Raw genomic sequence first — 16104 nt, 5'->3', positions numbered from 1 at the left:
GGTTGTTATCTTGTTCTGTTCTTAGCCCTGAAGAAGGGTAGAAACTCTAGCCGAAACGGCACAATAAAAATAGGTTACTCCAACTTATTTGTGTTTCTCTTTGACCGCACCCCCAACCATCTTCTCCTCATACGTCATCCACAGTCAACTATCTCTCATAATTATAAAAACAAGTGTTTGAATATTTTTGTGGATTGAATGAAAACTCATAACTTTATTCATTCCAACAGAATATTCATTGGAGGCAAGAAACTGAAATACCCCAACTAATGAAATAGCTGACTATGAATTGTGGCCCCAAAGCTTTATAGCCATGGACTAAGGTCTCTCCATATTATAAATGGCATTAAAGAGGAAGAAAAATAACATAAATAATTAATAAGACATTATTAGCACCCATCTCACATTAAAAACTATAAACATCAACAAACTCAAAGATTATAAATTATAAATACAAGTCTGAATACATAAGAAAAAGAAAATGGGGTAACAACACAATGAGATATAAACTATAAAATCAAGTCTTTGGTTAAATACTTCATCTTTAAACAATTTAAGCTAATTGTTATCCTGAAGTGAAACAATTTCATTATAAAGTAACTCCTGTATTTTAAGCCTTACATACAAATTCCTCATAGTAGGAAGATTACGAAGCTGTGGAAGAATACTCATGAGAAAGTTGTAATCATCATCAGTCGAATGGACCTGAGACGGAGGGAGAGATGGCTGAGGTTCTACTTTATCCACCACAACAGTAGGGTCATCCTCGATTGCATCTTGAGTGTCTTCATTTTCCTCAATCACCTCCTGTTTGTACAACATCGGTAGATCTACACTTGCATTACTTTCCTCAACAGAAGAATCTGCTGCAGGAACTGCTCTCTGCTGCGCCTGAAGTATATATGCGAGGCTTCTTCTGTAAAGTTTGTTTAAATTAGTCAATAGATATTGGGTGAGATGATATTTACTTTCAAAAGGAAAACTTTTTGTATAGATATCAACTTTTGGTATTTTTGCAAACAATATAAAATTAATGAAATCAAATTCTAAATATCCTTTAGCTTTTATTCAATTTCAAATATCATTTAAAGAGAATATTTTTTGTGACCGAAAGATAAATTTAACCCTCTGAATGGATACTTGTAAAAATAACAAAAACTACATTTTATTATTTTATATGAGAAGATGGTTGGGGGTGCGGTCAATGAGACACAAATAAGTATGACTAACTTATTTTAATGTGCCGACGTTTCGGCTAGAGTTTCTAGCCTTCTTCAGGGCTAAAAACAAAACAAGATAACAACCACAGTAAGTATAGAAAAATAAAAAATATAAAAGAAAGTATAAATATAACATTTCTTTTTTATATTTTTTATTTTTCTATACTTACTGTGGTTGTTATCTTGTTTTGTTTTTGGCCCTGAAGAAGGCTAGAAACTCTAGCCGAAACGTCGGCACATTAAAATAAGTTAGTCATACTTATTTGTGTTTCATTGACCGCACCCCCAACCATCTTCTCCTCATTTATCATCCACGGTCAACTATCTCTCATAATTTATTATTTTATGTTTTGATATTAATTAATATGAGGATCATTCCATGTTAAATCACTTAGGTTGTGACATCTATTCCCTCAGATTTAGATGAAACTTTACACAATTAATTTTAATGCTATCCTGATAACACCTTTAAAAGGTTTTACGTTTATACCGTTAACAGTTTCCGTTAAATTAATTTGGAGCAATCTGAAGCCGCAGAAAGCACATCTTTAGAAATAGTTTTAGTTGGTTTGTCTTATAAAATATTAATTTCTATTTTCATTTTAGGGATTAATGACTTCAGTATGGTCAAATCATGATATTATCGATCATACTTTAAACAGCAAAACTGCCCCTCTATTTCGAAATAAGGAACATTGGAATCAACCAACAACTTGTAAGGAATCTTCAATAATTCGGTAGGTTCATTAACTAAATTGCTTATCTCAAATAGATGTCATAAATGTTGGTGAATTTCACAGATGTTTTAAGTATAAATTCTATAGTTTCAGGTAAAAAAAGATTTAAGATTTGACTGCATCATTTTATCATAATTTATAAGTTCTCTTTGTTTTTTATTGTAGATTTGACATCACTTAAAAAATTTGTTCACTTTGTGTTGTTAAAGAAATTCATGCTGTTTTCCAGTTTCAGACGCTTTTTAAGTATTGTTCGGTTTAACTATCTTAAAGTCTCCTCTAATCCTCCTACCGGCTGGAAAGGATTGCCTCTTTTTGTGTTATGATTACCTTGGAGAGATTGTGACATGTCATACGTTGATCAACATACTCCCTATAACTGCCCGTTTTAAAGATAAGAAAAGAAAGGCTACCACGAAGGACGGGAGTAGTGGGTTTCATGCTGTTTTTCAATTTCAGGGGCTTTTTAAATATTTCTCGATTTAACTATTTTAAAGTCTCATCTACCCATTTTAAGCAGATATTTCAAAAGTGAAAAATAAAAAAATTAGACATTTCTAACAGTATTTAACTCTTAGTACTATAATGACCAAAGTGGTACTTATTAAATCTGTGTAGTTGACCATCAATATTTAAACCAATCAATAATAAATGAAGGCTTAGTGACTCCGTAAGTTCAGGGCCAATTTCCCTAACCCACCTTCCTCCATTACTCTCCTTCAAAATCCATATTAGGAAAGAATGACTAAATAGAATCCTCACATCTACATAGCGGTCTAACCCTTGGATATTTACTGCTTCAGAGCTTATTAATGGTTTTTTTTTATTTGCTTACTACCAAGCCCCACAACTTTATATGCCCATTTCAACCGACACAATGCTATCGCCTCAGTTATACATTTAGGGTCCAATACAAACAATTCGGCATTGTCTAGTTATCAGAATTTGATGGTTATTTCATCCTTTCGTTTAAATATTGTATACAGGACTTTATTTTCAAATCCATGAAGGTTTTGTTGCGACAGTGATTTAAGCAACCAAAGTTTTGTACATTTTCTGGAAAAAAGTTGTGAACAATCTAAATTTGCAATAATAAGCCTGCCTTTATTTCCTCTTAAATTTCATTTTTTCTATTAATTGTAGACTCCATATACTTTGATTTCTCAAGATATTCTCTGTTGTATCTATATCTGTTTCTACTACTAAACCTCATTCTTATTTGGCACAAACACGTTATATAGAAGAGAAAAGAGGCAAGAAGGAACAGACAGGGTTAAGATCTTTTGCAAAATAAAATATACATTCTGCCTGTTTGATGAACATTCCCAATTATTTCATGTTGCGATGACAATAAAATTCAGGGCGTTGACAACAGCACATTATTTTTTACAAAGTGTTGTGCTGGACTATAAGAACTGCTGTGTCATTCTTAGAAAAATAATAAAAAACTAGTATCAATAAACAAATAAATAAAATGGGCTGGTACCTGTTAGAATATATTTGGTCCTTGACAAAAAGCATTTCATCAAAATATTCCCAATTCGTCGATCGGACATGGGTTCCACTCGCGATAGTTTTATTAACTTTCTTTAACTCTCCTCGAAATGTGTCCCGTAATCCTTTCCATTTGGCTCGAGCTGAATCAGCTGAAATATAGCACACAGTATAAGGAAATCATAATTATATTCATAAAAACTAACAATGATGTTTACAACAGAAATAATACTAGGCTTTAAAAAATTGAAACGAAAAACTTTACATATATTATATCTGGATTCTGCAGAAATACGCAATCCGTTTTTCATCTAAGATGCCAGGATACAGGTCTTGTCTTTATTTATGCTTTTTTATTTTTCATTAAAAACCACAAATTTGTTCTCTAAGGCTCTACCACAACTTCAATTGTAGTAAAAGAAATCTGGGCTGGTTGAAACTCAAAGGTTGGTGTTTCCCTTTTATTTTTCTAGTTGGGGACAATTTTTGTGTGTAGAAATTTGGTGATGTAATGCTGGTTGGAAGGGGATTACCCGAGGAAACTTTTTTGCAGAGCAAGAAGGACCATCATATCTTTTTAACTAGGTTAAATATGGTGCCAAGAGACCATTACTTAGTTTGGTTTTGGTAATGCTCCATAATTTAGGACAAATAGGAAATTGAATCAAATTTGAACTTTCTTGCCACATAGCTAAATAAATATCAAGTAGAAGTAACCAAAATGAACAAATCATTTTAACAAAGTGCTTTCTTCATCTTTCTCTAACAAGGAATGGAAGTTTAGTCAAAGTCAAACTTCACTAATTGCCCCAATCTTTGATTGTACCTCCCATATCAGCCAGAGACTTTCCCTACCAAGCCTGATGATGTCAACATATCTTCCTTTCCCTGCCTCGAAAGCACTTTCCTTTTAGTTTGGCTTCTATGAAACTTTAATTCTTCCTTTAGTCAGCCATTCTATTCGCATGGCTGAACTATTTCATTTGGTGCTGTTCTACAAATCCAGCAACTGGTATGACTAACTTATTATTAAATCAGATATCTATCTTATGATTTTGGTACATTGGTCAATATATTAAAAAATTCCTTTAAATTTTCTTCATTAAAACTGAAAGGATTTATTTGCCAACATATAATTTCATTGCCACTACACGAGTTTTGTTTCATTTAAGATTTTAAAATAATATCTTAAAAATCAAAAATTTTTCAGTATATTCCAAAAGAGGATGGAGTTATAAAATAGAATGATTGAGTAAATTTTGAATGGTCTTAATTTGGTGAAATAGACCACGGAAAAACAATTTACTGTCTGAAAAAAATAAACATCCTTTTATAAAGTAGAATAAATTTTCTAATATTTGAGCACTAATAGAACTCTTTACATTCAATATTTTCTGAAATACACTTTTTCAAATACTGAAATTTTTTTCCAAATAATTAGGAACAACATTTTTTGGATATATTTTAGCGAATATCATGAAAACTACTAATTCTAGAAAAATAATCATTAATAACAACTTTATAGCGCATTTAATAAGATTCAAATTGAGCTCAAATAGAACTCTATGATCAACATTTTCCGAGATACAGTTTTTCAAAATACCAATATTTTTTTTTTTAAAGTTGAATATTAATGCAATATCACATTATTTCATGAAATATGATTGATCTTATATATATATATATACACTTTAATTACTATAGTGTAGCTTATAAATATTTTTTTTTTTTTTTATGATTTTGCAACATACAATGAAAATGAGTTATATTTGCAAAATAGTTAGTTATTACAGGAACTATTCAATGCATAGATGTCTATTTGGACTCAATTTGAATGCTAAATACATTTTTTTTAAATAAACATTTCCGTAAGATCAGCAGTTTCTACGGCATTTTCCAAAATAAATTCATCAATTTGATTTGTTGTTGTTTGGGATAAGACATTAATGTTTGAAAAATTGTATCTAGGAAAACATTGAAGGTAAAGTTTTATTGATGGAGATAGCACTGTTAAGGAGAATAACACTAGCTGAGAACTATTTATTGATTGCCAACATTTTGATTCACATTGTACGTTTTCATCAGGCCTGTTGAATTGGATGAAGATGTACACAGAGAGCAAAGGAACTTGGATTTGACCCAAGAACAATAGTTTTCAACAACTTATTGATTGCTGTCATTTTGGCTAACCATGTGTGTCCTTATCTGAACAGTTGTGTCGGCTGGAGGTGTACACGAGGCAAAAGGAACTTGTATTTGACTGAGATGAACAATAGTTTTCAACTATTTATTTATTGCCAACATTTTGACACACAGTACAGATATTCATCAAACGTATATACTGCAGCCCTGACCATCTACAAATTCACATACGGTCAATCATCTATACATAATATTGAAGGTTTATTCCATTAGAACTCAATTTGAAGTTCGTTAAACGCACCTTAAAGAAGTAATGATTATTTTTCTATGAATAGTAGTTTTCATAGTATTTGCTAAAATAAATTCACAAAATGATTTTTGCCCTTTTAGTGAAACAAAAATATAGGTTTAAAAAAGCAGTATCTCGGGAATTATTGAACATAAAGATTTCAATCAGGACTCGAACTGAAGTTTATAAAATGCACCATAAAGTAGTTTATAATGTTATTCTAGCTACTTGTAATTGTTTGAGTTATCAGCATTAAACCTAAAAATATATGGCACTTATTTTGAAAAATTTGCCATATTAGGGATAAGGACCTCCTGGGAGTGGTAAACATTTGGCCATCATATCTTTCAAAAAATTTTACATAACAATCTATTGACAGAAATTAATTTAAACTTACTTCTAGGTATGGCCAATCAAATTTCAGGCTATTTTACTAGATTGTATCCCTGGGATTGAAGAATAATGACACAACTATTGACTTGATGAAATTTACTTTATTGAGTTGACAGGCTAAAAAAATGCATCAACTAGATTTTTGTCAACATAATTAAACTAAAAAATTCGCCAAGGAAGAAATCTCTAACGATAATTATGCCGATTTACAAATATTTAGTAAATCCATTTTAAAAATTTCCAATACAATAATATCAATTTTACAGTTGCGTCATTGTTCTCCAGAAGCAGTGATATGTTTAAAAGAAAAGAAAAATACCTAAAAGGTTCCATTACTGAGGAACAATATAAATTCTTCCCGCAATACAATATTAAATTACCTTTGGAACACATCTTCATTTTCCGGGAATTTAGATAGCGACGCCTGTCAAATCTGTCGACGATTCTTATTTCTTCAAAATCGCGCATGCGATGAATTTCTTTTTTTTTCACTGCATCACGGAAAAGCCGATGGATTTCATGAAGCTTCGTGTCATCAAGAATCTTTGAGCTCTTTCTCTTGAGCCGATGTTTGGATTCCTTTGACATAACTTACGTTATCATTTACTCCTTTACTAACTATAAGTTTGTTTACAAAATCGCGGTCGTTAAGGATTCGTTCCCTCACAATGCAAGGAGGTATAGGAGTAATCTGTTCTGATAACAAACATATTTAACTAATCTGTTAAATTAAGCGGTTAATTCGGAATAGATAGTTTATCGAAAATAACCGGTTTGTAAAATAACTTACATGGACAACGGCCTAAAACAACCAGCAAACCATGAAAGAAATAGCTGAACAATTTTTTGCCGTTTTTTTCTAAGCTGTGTCGATATTCTTTTCTCAGCAATAACTCAAGGCTCTGTCTTCATCTAATGGTGATATAGAAGAATGGGGTCTAATTTATGTTGAGGGTTAATGTTGAGAAATTAAAATTCCCTAAAAAAAAAAAAAAAAAAAATGGTATATATATCTTTTTAAACACGATTTCACAAAAATGATTGTTTGTTCCTAATTATTACATTTGCCATATAAATTTTAAAAAATTGATAATTATGAATATTTTCAAGTATTTATTATGTAATTTTGTTATTTCGAATCGAGTATCAGGTACATTAACCCTCTTGGTATGAACAGGTGAAAACTTTGAAAATTTTCAGTTCAACCTAGAAAGAAAAGATAGATTAGTGAAAAAATTAAAGATCACATTACATAGAGAAATTTTCACCATCACAACTGTATTCAATTATATTTTATGTGAATTACACACAGAAACTTGGATTGAAAGGTTTCAAATATAAGAAAAAATAATACTGAAAGAAATTCACAAAAACTAAGAGTATGCAACTACTAACCAATAAAATTTAGAGAAACTAACTTTGACTAATGAAAGTTTGTTTATTTAGATGAGACAGACATTAAACTTTTTGAAAGAGAATTAGACATCCCATAGGATGTACAAATCCTGCTTTGTGTTTCTTTGCCATACATTTCTGTTCATTATTACTCCTTATAAAGACTAAAGGATCTTTTTTCATGGAAAAGTGGCTTGTTTAACCAAATTGAGAGCATATTACCTTTAATAGATATGGAAAGAAGAGAAAAAATCTAAGTGTAGTTTCAAATGGAGTTAGAGAAATTAATTAACTCAAAATATGAAATTTATGTTTTATAAAATGGGATGTAAACATTTTCTGTTACAAACTAGTTCTTCCAAGATCAAACAAATTTTCTAATTCAATAAATTTCTGTTTACTGTATTATATACTCGAGTTGTTCATTTCCAAAAATCACCTTAAGTCAGTTTAAATATATAGAATTTTTTTTTAAATTAATGACTTGCTTAATGAAAATGACTACATCTATCATAAATTTTACATATTGTATTAAAAATTTGATTTTTAGAAATTAAAAAAAAAAATTATTTACCAGAGAAAAAAATTATGAGGACTAGTTCTTTTATTTGTGGTTGTAAAAGGTTGGTAGAAATAAAAATGGTTGTCTTGTATTGAATACAAAATGTTTATTGGAATCTAATAATATTCATCCAGTATATTAAAAAATATTATTTATGGGTTCTTCAACTTCTTATGTAATAACACCTATTTATATCTTCTTCTATCGGCACAACAGATGTATGGGTATTTTTTTGTGTTTCTCAGTTATCGAAGATCCTGCCCCACTCCATCCCTCCATCGGCTTTTCAGCCTACTGTGTGGGCATAGACCATCCAGGCCATAACATGGTTATCCCATTTTTGTCTTTGTATTTTTATATAGGAGATGTTGATTTCCTTGTATAGCTAAAACAAAATTGGCTGTTTTTGCTTAGCACTCAACGACCAATCTTAAGTACAGGTCCAATAATTCTCCTTAAAATTACTCTTTCGAACCTGTTTAGGAAGTTGATGCTTTTATTGTTGAGGGTCTAGGATTTCCCACTGTGTGTAACTAATGGGCTTATGAGGATTAAAGAAACTTACCATACACTTTGTTGAACCATCGGCAAGTTTACATTTATTTTATTTTACTTTTATTTTAAAAAACATTTATTAATAAAATTAACATATACTGACATAACATGTATATTTTAAGCTGATGGTGTTTTTAAAAATTCATTTAAATTGAAATTTATGAAACTAGAACATTATTCATTACTACTCTATATTATGAAATGCACTATTAAGCCATATAATCAGCATTGTCGTAGGAAAAAGGAGAATTTATTATTTGTGAGTTTGTTAGGAAGTTGGGAATCAGTGTAGTTTCTTTATATTTAATAAATTTATATAATCTGATGGCTTCGTGAGGTTAAAATAATATTTAATATCAACAACTGATATAATAATATATAAACTGTTTGATGATATTTTTATTTCAGCCTTAATAAATGAATGTCCATTAAACAGAAACTGGTAGCAGCATTGAATTTTGAATTGAAAATTTGAATTTTTTCACAAGACAATCTCTTAATCCCTATAACTATGGTTTATCGTATAACAGCAGTAATTCAGAATATATTTGGTACTTAAAAGGTTGCACATTCAAAAAGTAGATACAGTGAATATGATATTGTACAAAAACTATAAATATATTTAATGTGAAGTAAATTTTTCAACTTTGTTAGAAAGTTCCTTTTGTATTAAATTTTAAATAAAACCATTGTTAGTTTTTTTTTTTATTTATACAAAAGTATTTATTTCATAAATATTAGGTTATACAATAATTATTACATTGCTTCTTGCTTATACAATTAATTTTTCTTGGCTACTTATTACTTATAAAAATGTTTTAAATTTTAGTTATAAATAAAAAGAAAAGAAAACCCGACAGTTTTGAAAAAAAAAAAAATACAGATCATTGCAAATGATTTTTACAATAATTTATATTTAATTCTTCTATGTTTATTTCTACCGGCCGTTGTATTTGCACAATTCCAAATTTATAAATTATTAGTCTATTTTTACATGTATTATTGTACAGTATATATATTTAATTCTGAATACATTTTAGTTATTCTTTTGTAAAATAGGTAGTTGTTTACAATTCTTAGGCATTTGTTTTAGAATACTGTAGATTTTTTTGAGTTAGTTTAATTAGTGAAGCTTGGGTTATTAGGTCTAAGACAGGGTTATGCTTAGACCACAGGTCATAGCATTGTTTAAAGGTGTATCAATTTATTTCTGAAGGATAGTTTTGGTTTTTTATTAAAGTATGGAAACATTTTGTACATTATTTTTCTTTCCTTTTATAATTTTTTATTAATATACTGTTTGAATAACAGATTATTGTCTAGCCTGAACCTTAAGTATTCTAGGGATATGGCAAATATTGTTGTAAGTTAACAATGGCTGAGAGTATATGTAATCGTGGAAGTTCTCGACGCTACCGGCAGATAGCAGTTGTGGCTCTAACTTGAATGGACTGTTTGAAAGTTGTTTAAACCAACACGTGGCTCGCCTGGGTGATGGTCGGTTCTTGTCACTATTGCCCAAACAACGACACGAAGTCTTAGCAAAACGATCGACTGTTTGTCATCGAAACGACCGAAATTATATCGGACTAAATCTAAATTAACAAACTGAACTCACGGTCTGTTCCGAGAGATATTGCCACATCGTTCCAAAGACCCATGGTGACTATCCTGTCATGATAGTAAGCATGTTTCCTGTCCCAAAGCGGTTTCTTTGACTTGACAGCTCTGATCAACTGTACTACGTCCATAGCCTCGTTGAGACGGTGACACACTAGCTGCGCTCGCTTCGCTCCCTCAGCATCGATCTTTTATCCCCACTCCCGAGTTGTGTTGTATCTATTGGCGGATGTACACTCCAACTCGGAAGAGAATGGTCTACCATATGTTCTATTGTTATGGGTTTATAACCTTACACTATTATTAGTGCTTTAATTGGATCACAGATGTCGACTTCCCGCTCGCCCAAGAGGTAAACAAACCTCCAAGGCATCATTTTCTCTTGAGATAGGAGCCGAAATTCGCATTGACATGAATCAGTTTATGATGTCAGATTAATCCATGACCGTCTCCACAACTACCTTCCAACTTCTACAAATATGCAGAAAGATTCTGAAAAGAAAGAAAAAATGAATTTTTTTTGTTTAAATTATGTCCTTAAATAAAACTAGGTAATAGTAATTGTATTGACTTATTACAGTAGAGGGTAAACCTTGATCAACTGTTATATAGCCATCACCGTCCAAGTTCAGATTCCATTATTCCGGTCACAGTGAAAGCGGTTCTGACAGTTGTCGCAGCCACTACCATTAAGTGGTGACATTGTTATGACAGAACTTTTTTTTTTTGCATTTATTTATAGCAATATTCAACTTTATTTATATAAAAAAACAGTAAGTTAATTTGATGTAAGATCAAAATGGCATACAGTAATACAGGCATGTAGAGAAACTACCCATTGGCTGCACTCTAATCATATTTCTACACTAGTAGTTCTCGAGGCCATCTTCTTTTCAGGCACCTCGGAGGATTTCAGAAATGAAGGAAGAAGCAAGGTTAGAAAATAGAGGGTTCTGGTGGTTAGAGAGTTTATAATGGATGGATTGATACCTGGTTCGGGCTAGATCAGTTAAAAATGGAAAATTAAGGTCTTTATGGAGGATTTTATTTAAGGATTGGATACGAGAGGAATTCGAAGGTTTGATGGAACCCCAGTTGGGTTGATGTCCAGACAGCCTTATAATTGTCATGTAAATCAATCTTTTGTAATGACACAGAACTGTTGTACTATATTTATTTCATACAACGATTGTTGTAAGGATTTGATTGATAGCTGATAATACTATCAGCTAACTGCTAACTATGCCATGACGCTATGTTAGTGAATTATCGCACCTTATGACCTATAACACTAACTTTATATATAATTTATAAACTTGTATGTTATTTTTTTAAGGTGACAATTGTTATCAGGAGTATTTATCATTAGTTTTTTTTTTACTTTCACTTACATATATATGGAATATATAGCAAGGAGGAGTATTGCGATCTTGCGAATTTTTGAGTTTTCAGCTAAAATACATGTTTTGAGGTCTTCTGAGTCCAAATTACCAACCTTCGCAAAATAGTCTGTGGGTGAGAACGGCCAAGCTATGTAAGTACGAAACAGAAATTACATATTCAGCGTAAGTTTATGCCTGGGATGTTACAGCAACTTTTTTGTTAAAATAGATGAACGGGAAGTGCCACTTTTGGGAATCAATTTTACACTTTCATCAGATTTTCTCCATAACAGCTCTAACGACTTTTATTATACTCGGTAAATCTATGTACAATAAAGAGGTCTATAAAATCGAATAGGTCTTACAGGGCTTAAATGACGAATTTTGAAAAAAGTCTTCTTCTAAAATACTTTTTGCGTTGCTTATTTGAAATAAATAATCATTTATTTTATTATTAACACAAAATTAAATAGATTCACTTATTTCTGTCAATTATTTATTTTAAAACATCTCCAACGTTTCGACCCTTAGTCCATTCTCAAGGAAACAACCCTAATCATTGATGTCATATTTTCTTAAAATGTCTCTTTTGCAGGCTAATTGCCCGTTTCTTATCTTCAACCTAGTCCTTGAAAATAGCCTAAGAGCTTAAACGTTTGAAATTTCTTGAAATAAATAGTTGAGAGAAAAAGTGGGTCATTTAAAGTTTGTCTTAATAATTAAATAAACCACTCTCAAACCATCATATGAAAGAATTTAATAAACATTAAAAGGAGAAAATAGGGAAAACGGAGACAGGATTTGAATCGAAAAAAGCCGAGTCTGATATATATAAGACTTAGTTATCTTGGCAACTATTGTATTTTTGGCAGACAAAGAGTTAATATTCCACATTTTCTCTTGCATAAAATATAAATTAAAAATTATTACGTAAGTCCAGTACTATATTCATCTCTATTTAATAATCTAAAAATAAATTATTATAAGACATTGCTACAACATTTGATTAACATTTTATATATTTGGCATGATTAATACAAAATCGTACCTTTAATTTTTTTATCAATTTTTTAGGCTGTTATCAGATTATGTTTAAAAATGATGAACTAGATTGTATAGATAAAATTAAAAATTAAAAATTTTAGTAATAAAAAATCGAAGATGGATTGATAGTAAAATGACTTCCTAAAAAATGGATTTTCATTATGGATCATGTAATCATTTTTCAATGAGTGTCCCAATTTTATTTAATTATAGGTTGAATGTCAAATAAAATTTTCTTTCAAGAACTTTACTGTCTCTCATGTGCTGAGTCCATAAAAAATATGCATATTTATAGTTGAGGTTAGCATCACTTTTTCTTCAAAATAATCCAAACCGTCAAGTTGAAAAGAAAAGTGCCATTTCTCTCAAATAATATAATATTATTATTTATTTTAAATAAGAAATAGATTAATTCTTCTTTTTAAGTTTTCAATTTCATTTATAGTAACGCAAGTTGATAAGATACTAGGCTAAGACAGGTCTCTGCGTGCGGCAGTCTACGTGATAACAGCTTGAATGTCGCGACAGTTACTATCAGTAAACGTCGCCCAGTGGCATGAAATCGACATTTTTTTACGGAAAAACCTAGCCAAGTCCAATCTATGAGCTAAAGGAAAATTATTTTTGGTACCATCTTAATCATAATTTATAATGATTATTTTATGTGACTAAAACATTAGTCGTCGAACGGGTAATTCCTTCCAATTCTTATTTACATGCGACAGCATGTAAACTATCAGCCTCCAGTTGATATAAATACTATACCGCACTGCTGTTGGACTCATTCTCTTATCAAATTATTAAAAGATTATGCTAAATTTTTTTGTACTTAGATTGACTAGTTTCCAGGCTCAACAGTAATTTGTCGGCTTTCAGTAGGGTGTACGCCATATATATCCAAAGATTAAAAAAAAATCTAAATAATTTTACAAAGGAAGGATATTGATAATAAGTCACAATAAGTCACAAAATGGTTATTGATAATACTAAACTTTACTATATAGTGCCAAACAAATTATTATTTAGTTTCGTACTTGGATTTTGTAGTGTACATCATTGGTTCTAGTGTTATTAAAAAGATGTAACTACCTGTCTCGTTAATCATTACGATTTAAGAGGAGAAAAGAAATGTTACTCAATTTTAGAATGCTGTACAAACGATAATTTTGCGAATGATGTGTTTTTGGTGTATAACTTTACCTGAACCAAATTTCCGCTTCAGTAATAACAAAATTAGAAAGCGTAAATTAGGGAAAATGTGATAGGAATTTTAATTAAAATATCTGTGGAATGAAATGTAATTGGCTTTATACCATCCTGTCACTCTTTAACATACGTTTTGACGAATTTAAACTTTTTCCAACGACTGTGTATTTTCCAATATTTTTTTTCTTAAAGAGAAAAAAAATAAACACATGGAAAAACATAATTCAAACACAATTTAAAAAAAAAAATATTCTCTTAAATTCAAATAACTTATTGATTTCTAATATCGCTCACCTTAAAGTTATAGCCAGTTTTTTTATTTTATTAATTTATTTAATACCAGATCGGCCTGATGGGCCTTACATGGTTAATGCAAGAGTTCATTTTTTTTTAACAGTTGATTATGGGGAAGGGGGTATAGTCTCATAAAAAAGACACCCCTAACTATATACAATGTTATAAATAAAAAATATATATAAAATAAATACATCAAAATAATAATTCTTAATAAAAAGATAAAAGTAAAGTTAATAACAAAAAGAATGACATATATCGATTTAATAAAAGAAATAATTGATTTGTAATGGGAAAAAAAATAATGTGAATTTAAGAAAAAGATGAAGAGAGAAAAAAAAGAAATTAAGATAAAATAAAATTTTAGAGTGACAATAACAGAACTGATAATATAGAATTGATAACAGGATGTCCTGCTGCAGCCTGGACTTCAGTCTTCGGGTTGTGGTTGGGTTTCCCAAGTTTTTGATTTAATCCTCTATTGTCTCTATTTATAATTGCTGATACAAATGGCTGTTTAGCCAGGTAATCTGGCAAAAATTTATTAAAGACTTTGTTTTAAAAAAAAGTTTAAGTTTTCCTTTTGATAAGATATATTTTGGCATTCTTCATTATTTATGTTTTACAATTAAATGGATTAATTAAGTTAACATAAAAAAAAAAAAAAAAATGCTATCTCGATAATACTTCTTATTATATACATTTGTTTTTGTTTAGGTACAGAAACTTGGCAAGAAAACAACCGTCTACGACAAAATCCTTGAAATATTTTCGAGACGTACACCATATCGCAGTGAGTGTTGATTTATTTTGAATTAATTATGATTTGATGGATTATTTTCTGGAATGTTATATTATGATGAAGGCCCGGATATTAATGCAGTAAAAAACAGAACATGCCATGTAATATGCAGTAGAAACATGTGTAATATGCAGCAAAATGTGTAATAAAAATCTAGTTAATAGTCAATTTGTGCTAGTTAATCCACTCAATGAACTAATTTTATTTTATAATGTAAAGCTTCTATGATTAAAAAAATATCAGTAATAATAATTTTTTCATTTTACAATTTTAATGTTCTTTTTCTGTTTTTTTTTTCCAACGGAAATAAATTGTTGTTTTTTTCTCTGGAATTTGCGAAAATTTATGTTTCACATATTCATTTTTTATTTAGAATATTGATAGAAGCATTTTTATGAAATTTTGGAGAAAATAATCCATCATTCTCTTTGCTAAATATTTTGTGTATTTCAATTTTTAATTGTTGTCCACCATTAGACTATAGATACAATTCTTTAAAAAGTAATAATATAAAAAGTTTATTTTATTTTTTTAAACGGAACTCGATAAACTCGATTTTAATTAATAATTTTCGCTGTCTGTAATTGCTTTGTATTTTTTGGCAAAACTACCTTTAATATTTTGTTTTTCTCCTTACGGCACCATTGTATCATTAATAGTGAACCATCAAATAATGGGAAATATATAGTAAATTTAAAAATTGTCTTGAAGAAATGATTAAATTTAAGGCTGGGAAATAGAAAAATTATTATTAAGGATAATCCACCTAATGTTTCATTTCCCATATGAATTGAGTTGGTACTTATTTATCTGCTGATCATATTGGACAAGTAGTTTTGTTTTTGTTTCTGAATAAATTAATACAGGTTCACTTATTTTTGGTAAGCTATTTATGACATGCTATGGGATGCTATATTTTAAATACAAAAAGACTACATACCTCTTGGTAATTGCCTTAACCCCCAAGGA

General features: G+C 30.0%; 1 protein-coding gene and 1 long non-coding RNA gene across 5 annotated transcripts in view; one reads left to right on the top strand and one right to left on the bottom strand.

Moving 5' to 3' along the window:
• Nucleotides 1–15122, top strand: part of LOC136796313 (uncharacterized) — a 21794-nt gene extending 6672 nt beyond the window's left edge. The window contains exons 2-3 of the long non-coding RNA XR_010844018.1: nt 1827–1957; nt 15051–15122. This is a non-coding gene — a long non-coding RNA (uncharacterized lncRNA). The remainder of the gene's footprint in view (nt 1–1826; nt 1958–15050) is intronic.
• LOC106682977 (transcription factor Adf-1) lies at nt 7–10676 on the bottom strand. 4 transcript variants are annotated; one of them, XM_014424157.3, is made up of 5 exons: nt 10406–10539; nt 7066–7254; nt 6656–6854; nt 3444–3603; nt 7–916 (listed from the first exon to the last, which is right to left on the bottom strand). In XM_014424157.3, the coding sequence occupies exons 3-5, from the start codon at nt 6741–6743 to the stop codon at nt 559–561; spliced, it is 606 nt and encodes a 201-aa protein (XP_014279643.1). In that variant the 5' UTR covers nt 6744–6854; nt 7066–7254; nt 10406–10539; the 3' UTR covers nt 7–558. The 4 variants fall into 4 exon arrangements, with proteins under 4 accessions (XP_014279643.1, XP_014279641.1, XP_014279642.1 ...); XM_014424155.3 differs by lacking the exon at nt 7066–7254 and having other exon boundaries at nt 10406–10670; XM_014424156.3 differs by lacking the exons at nt 6656–6854; nt 7066–7254 and having other exon boundaries at nt 10406–10676.
• Nucleotides 15123–16104: the final 982 nt, after the last annotated feature.

This window comes from Halyomorpha halys, unplaced genomic scaffold (genome assembly GCF_000696795.3).
Source record: "Halyomorpha halys isolate HHAL.00 unplaced genomic scaffold, Hhal_1.1 Scaffold455.1, whole genome shotgun sequence".
NCBI lineage: Eukaryota > Metazoa > Arthropoda > Insecta > Hemiptera > Pentatomidae > Halyomorpha > Halyomorpha halys.
Note: the sequence above shows the minus strand (reverse complement) of the source record. Positions and strands in the feature narration are given on the sequence as shown.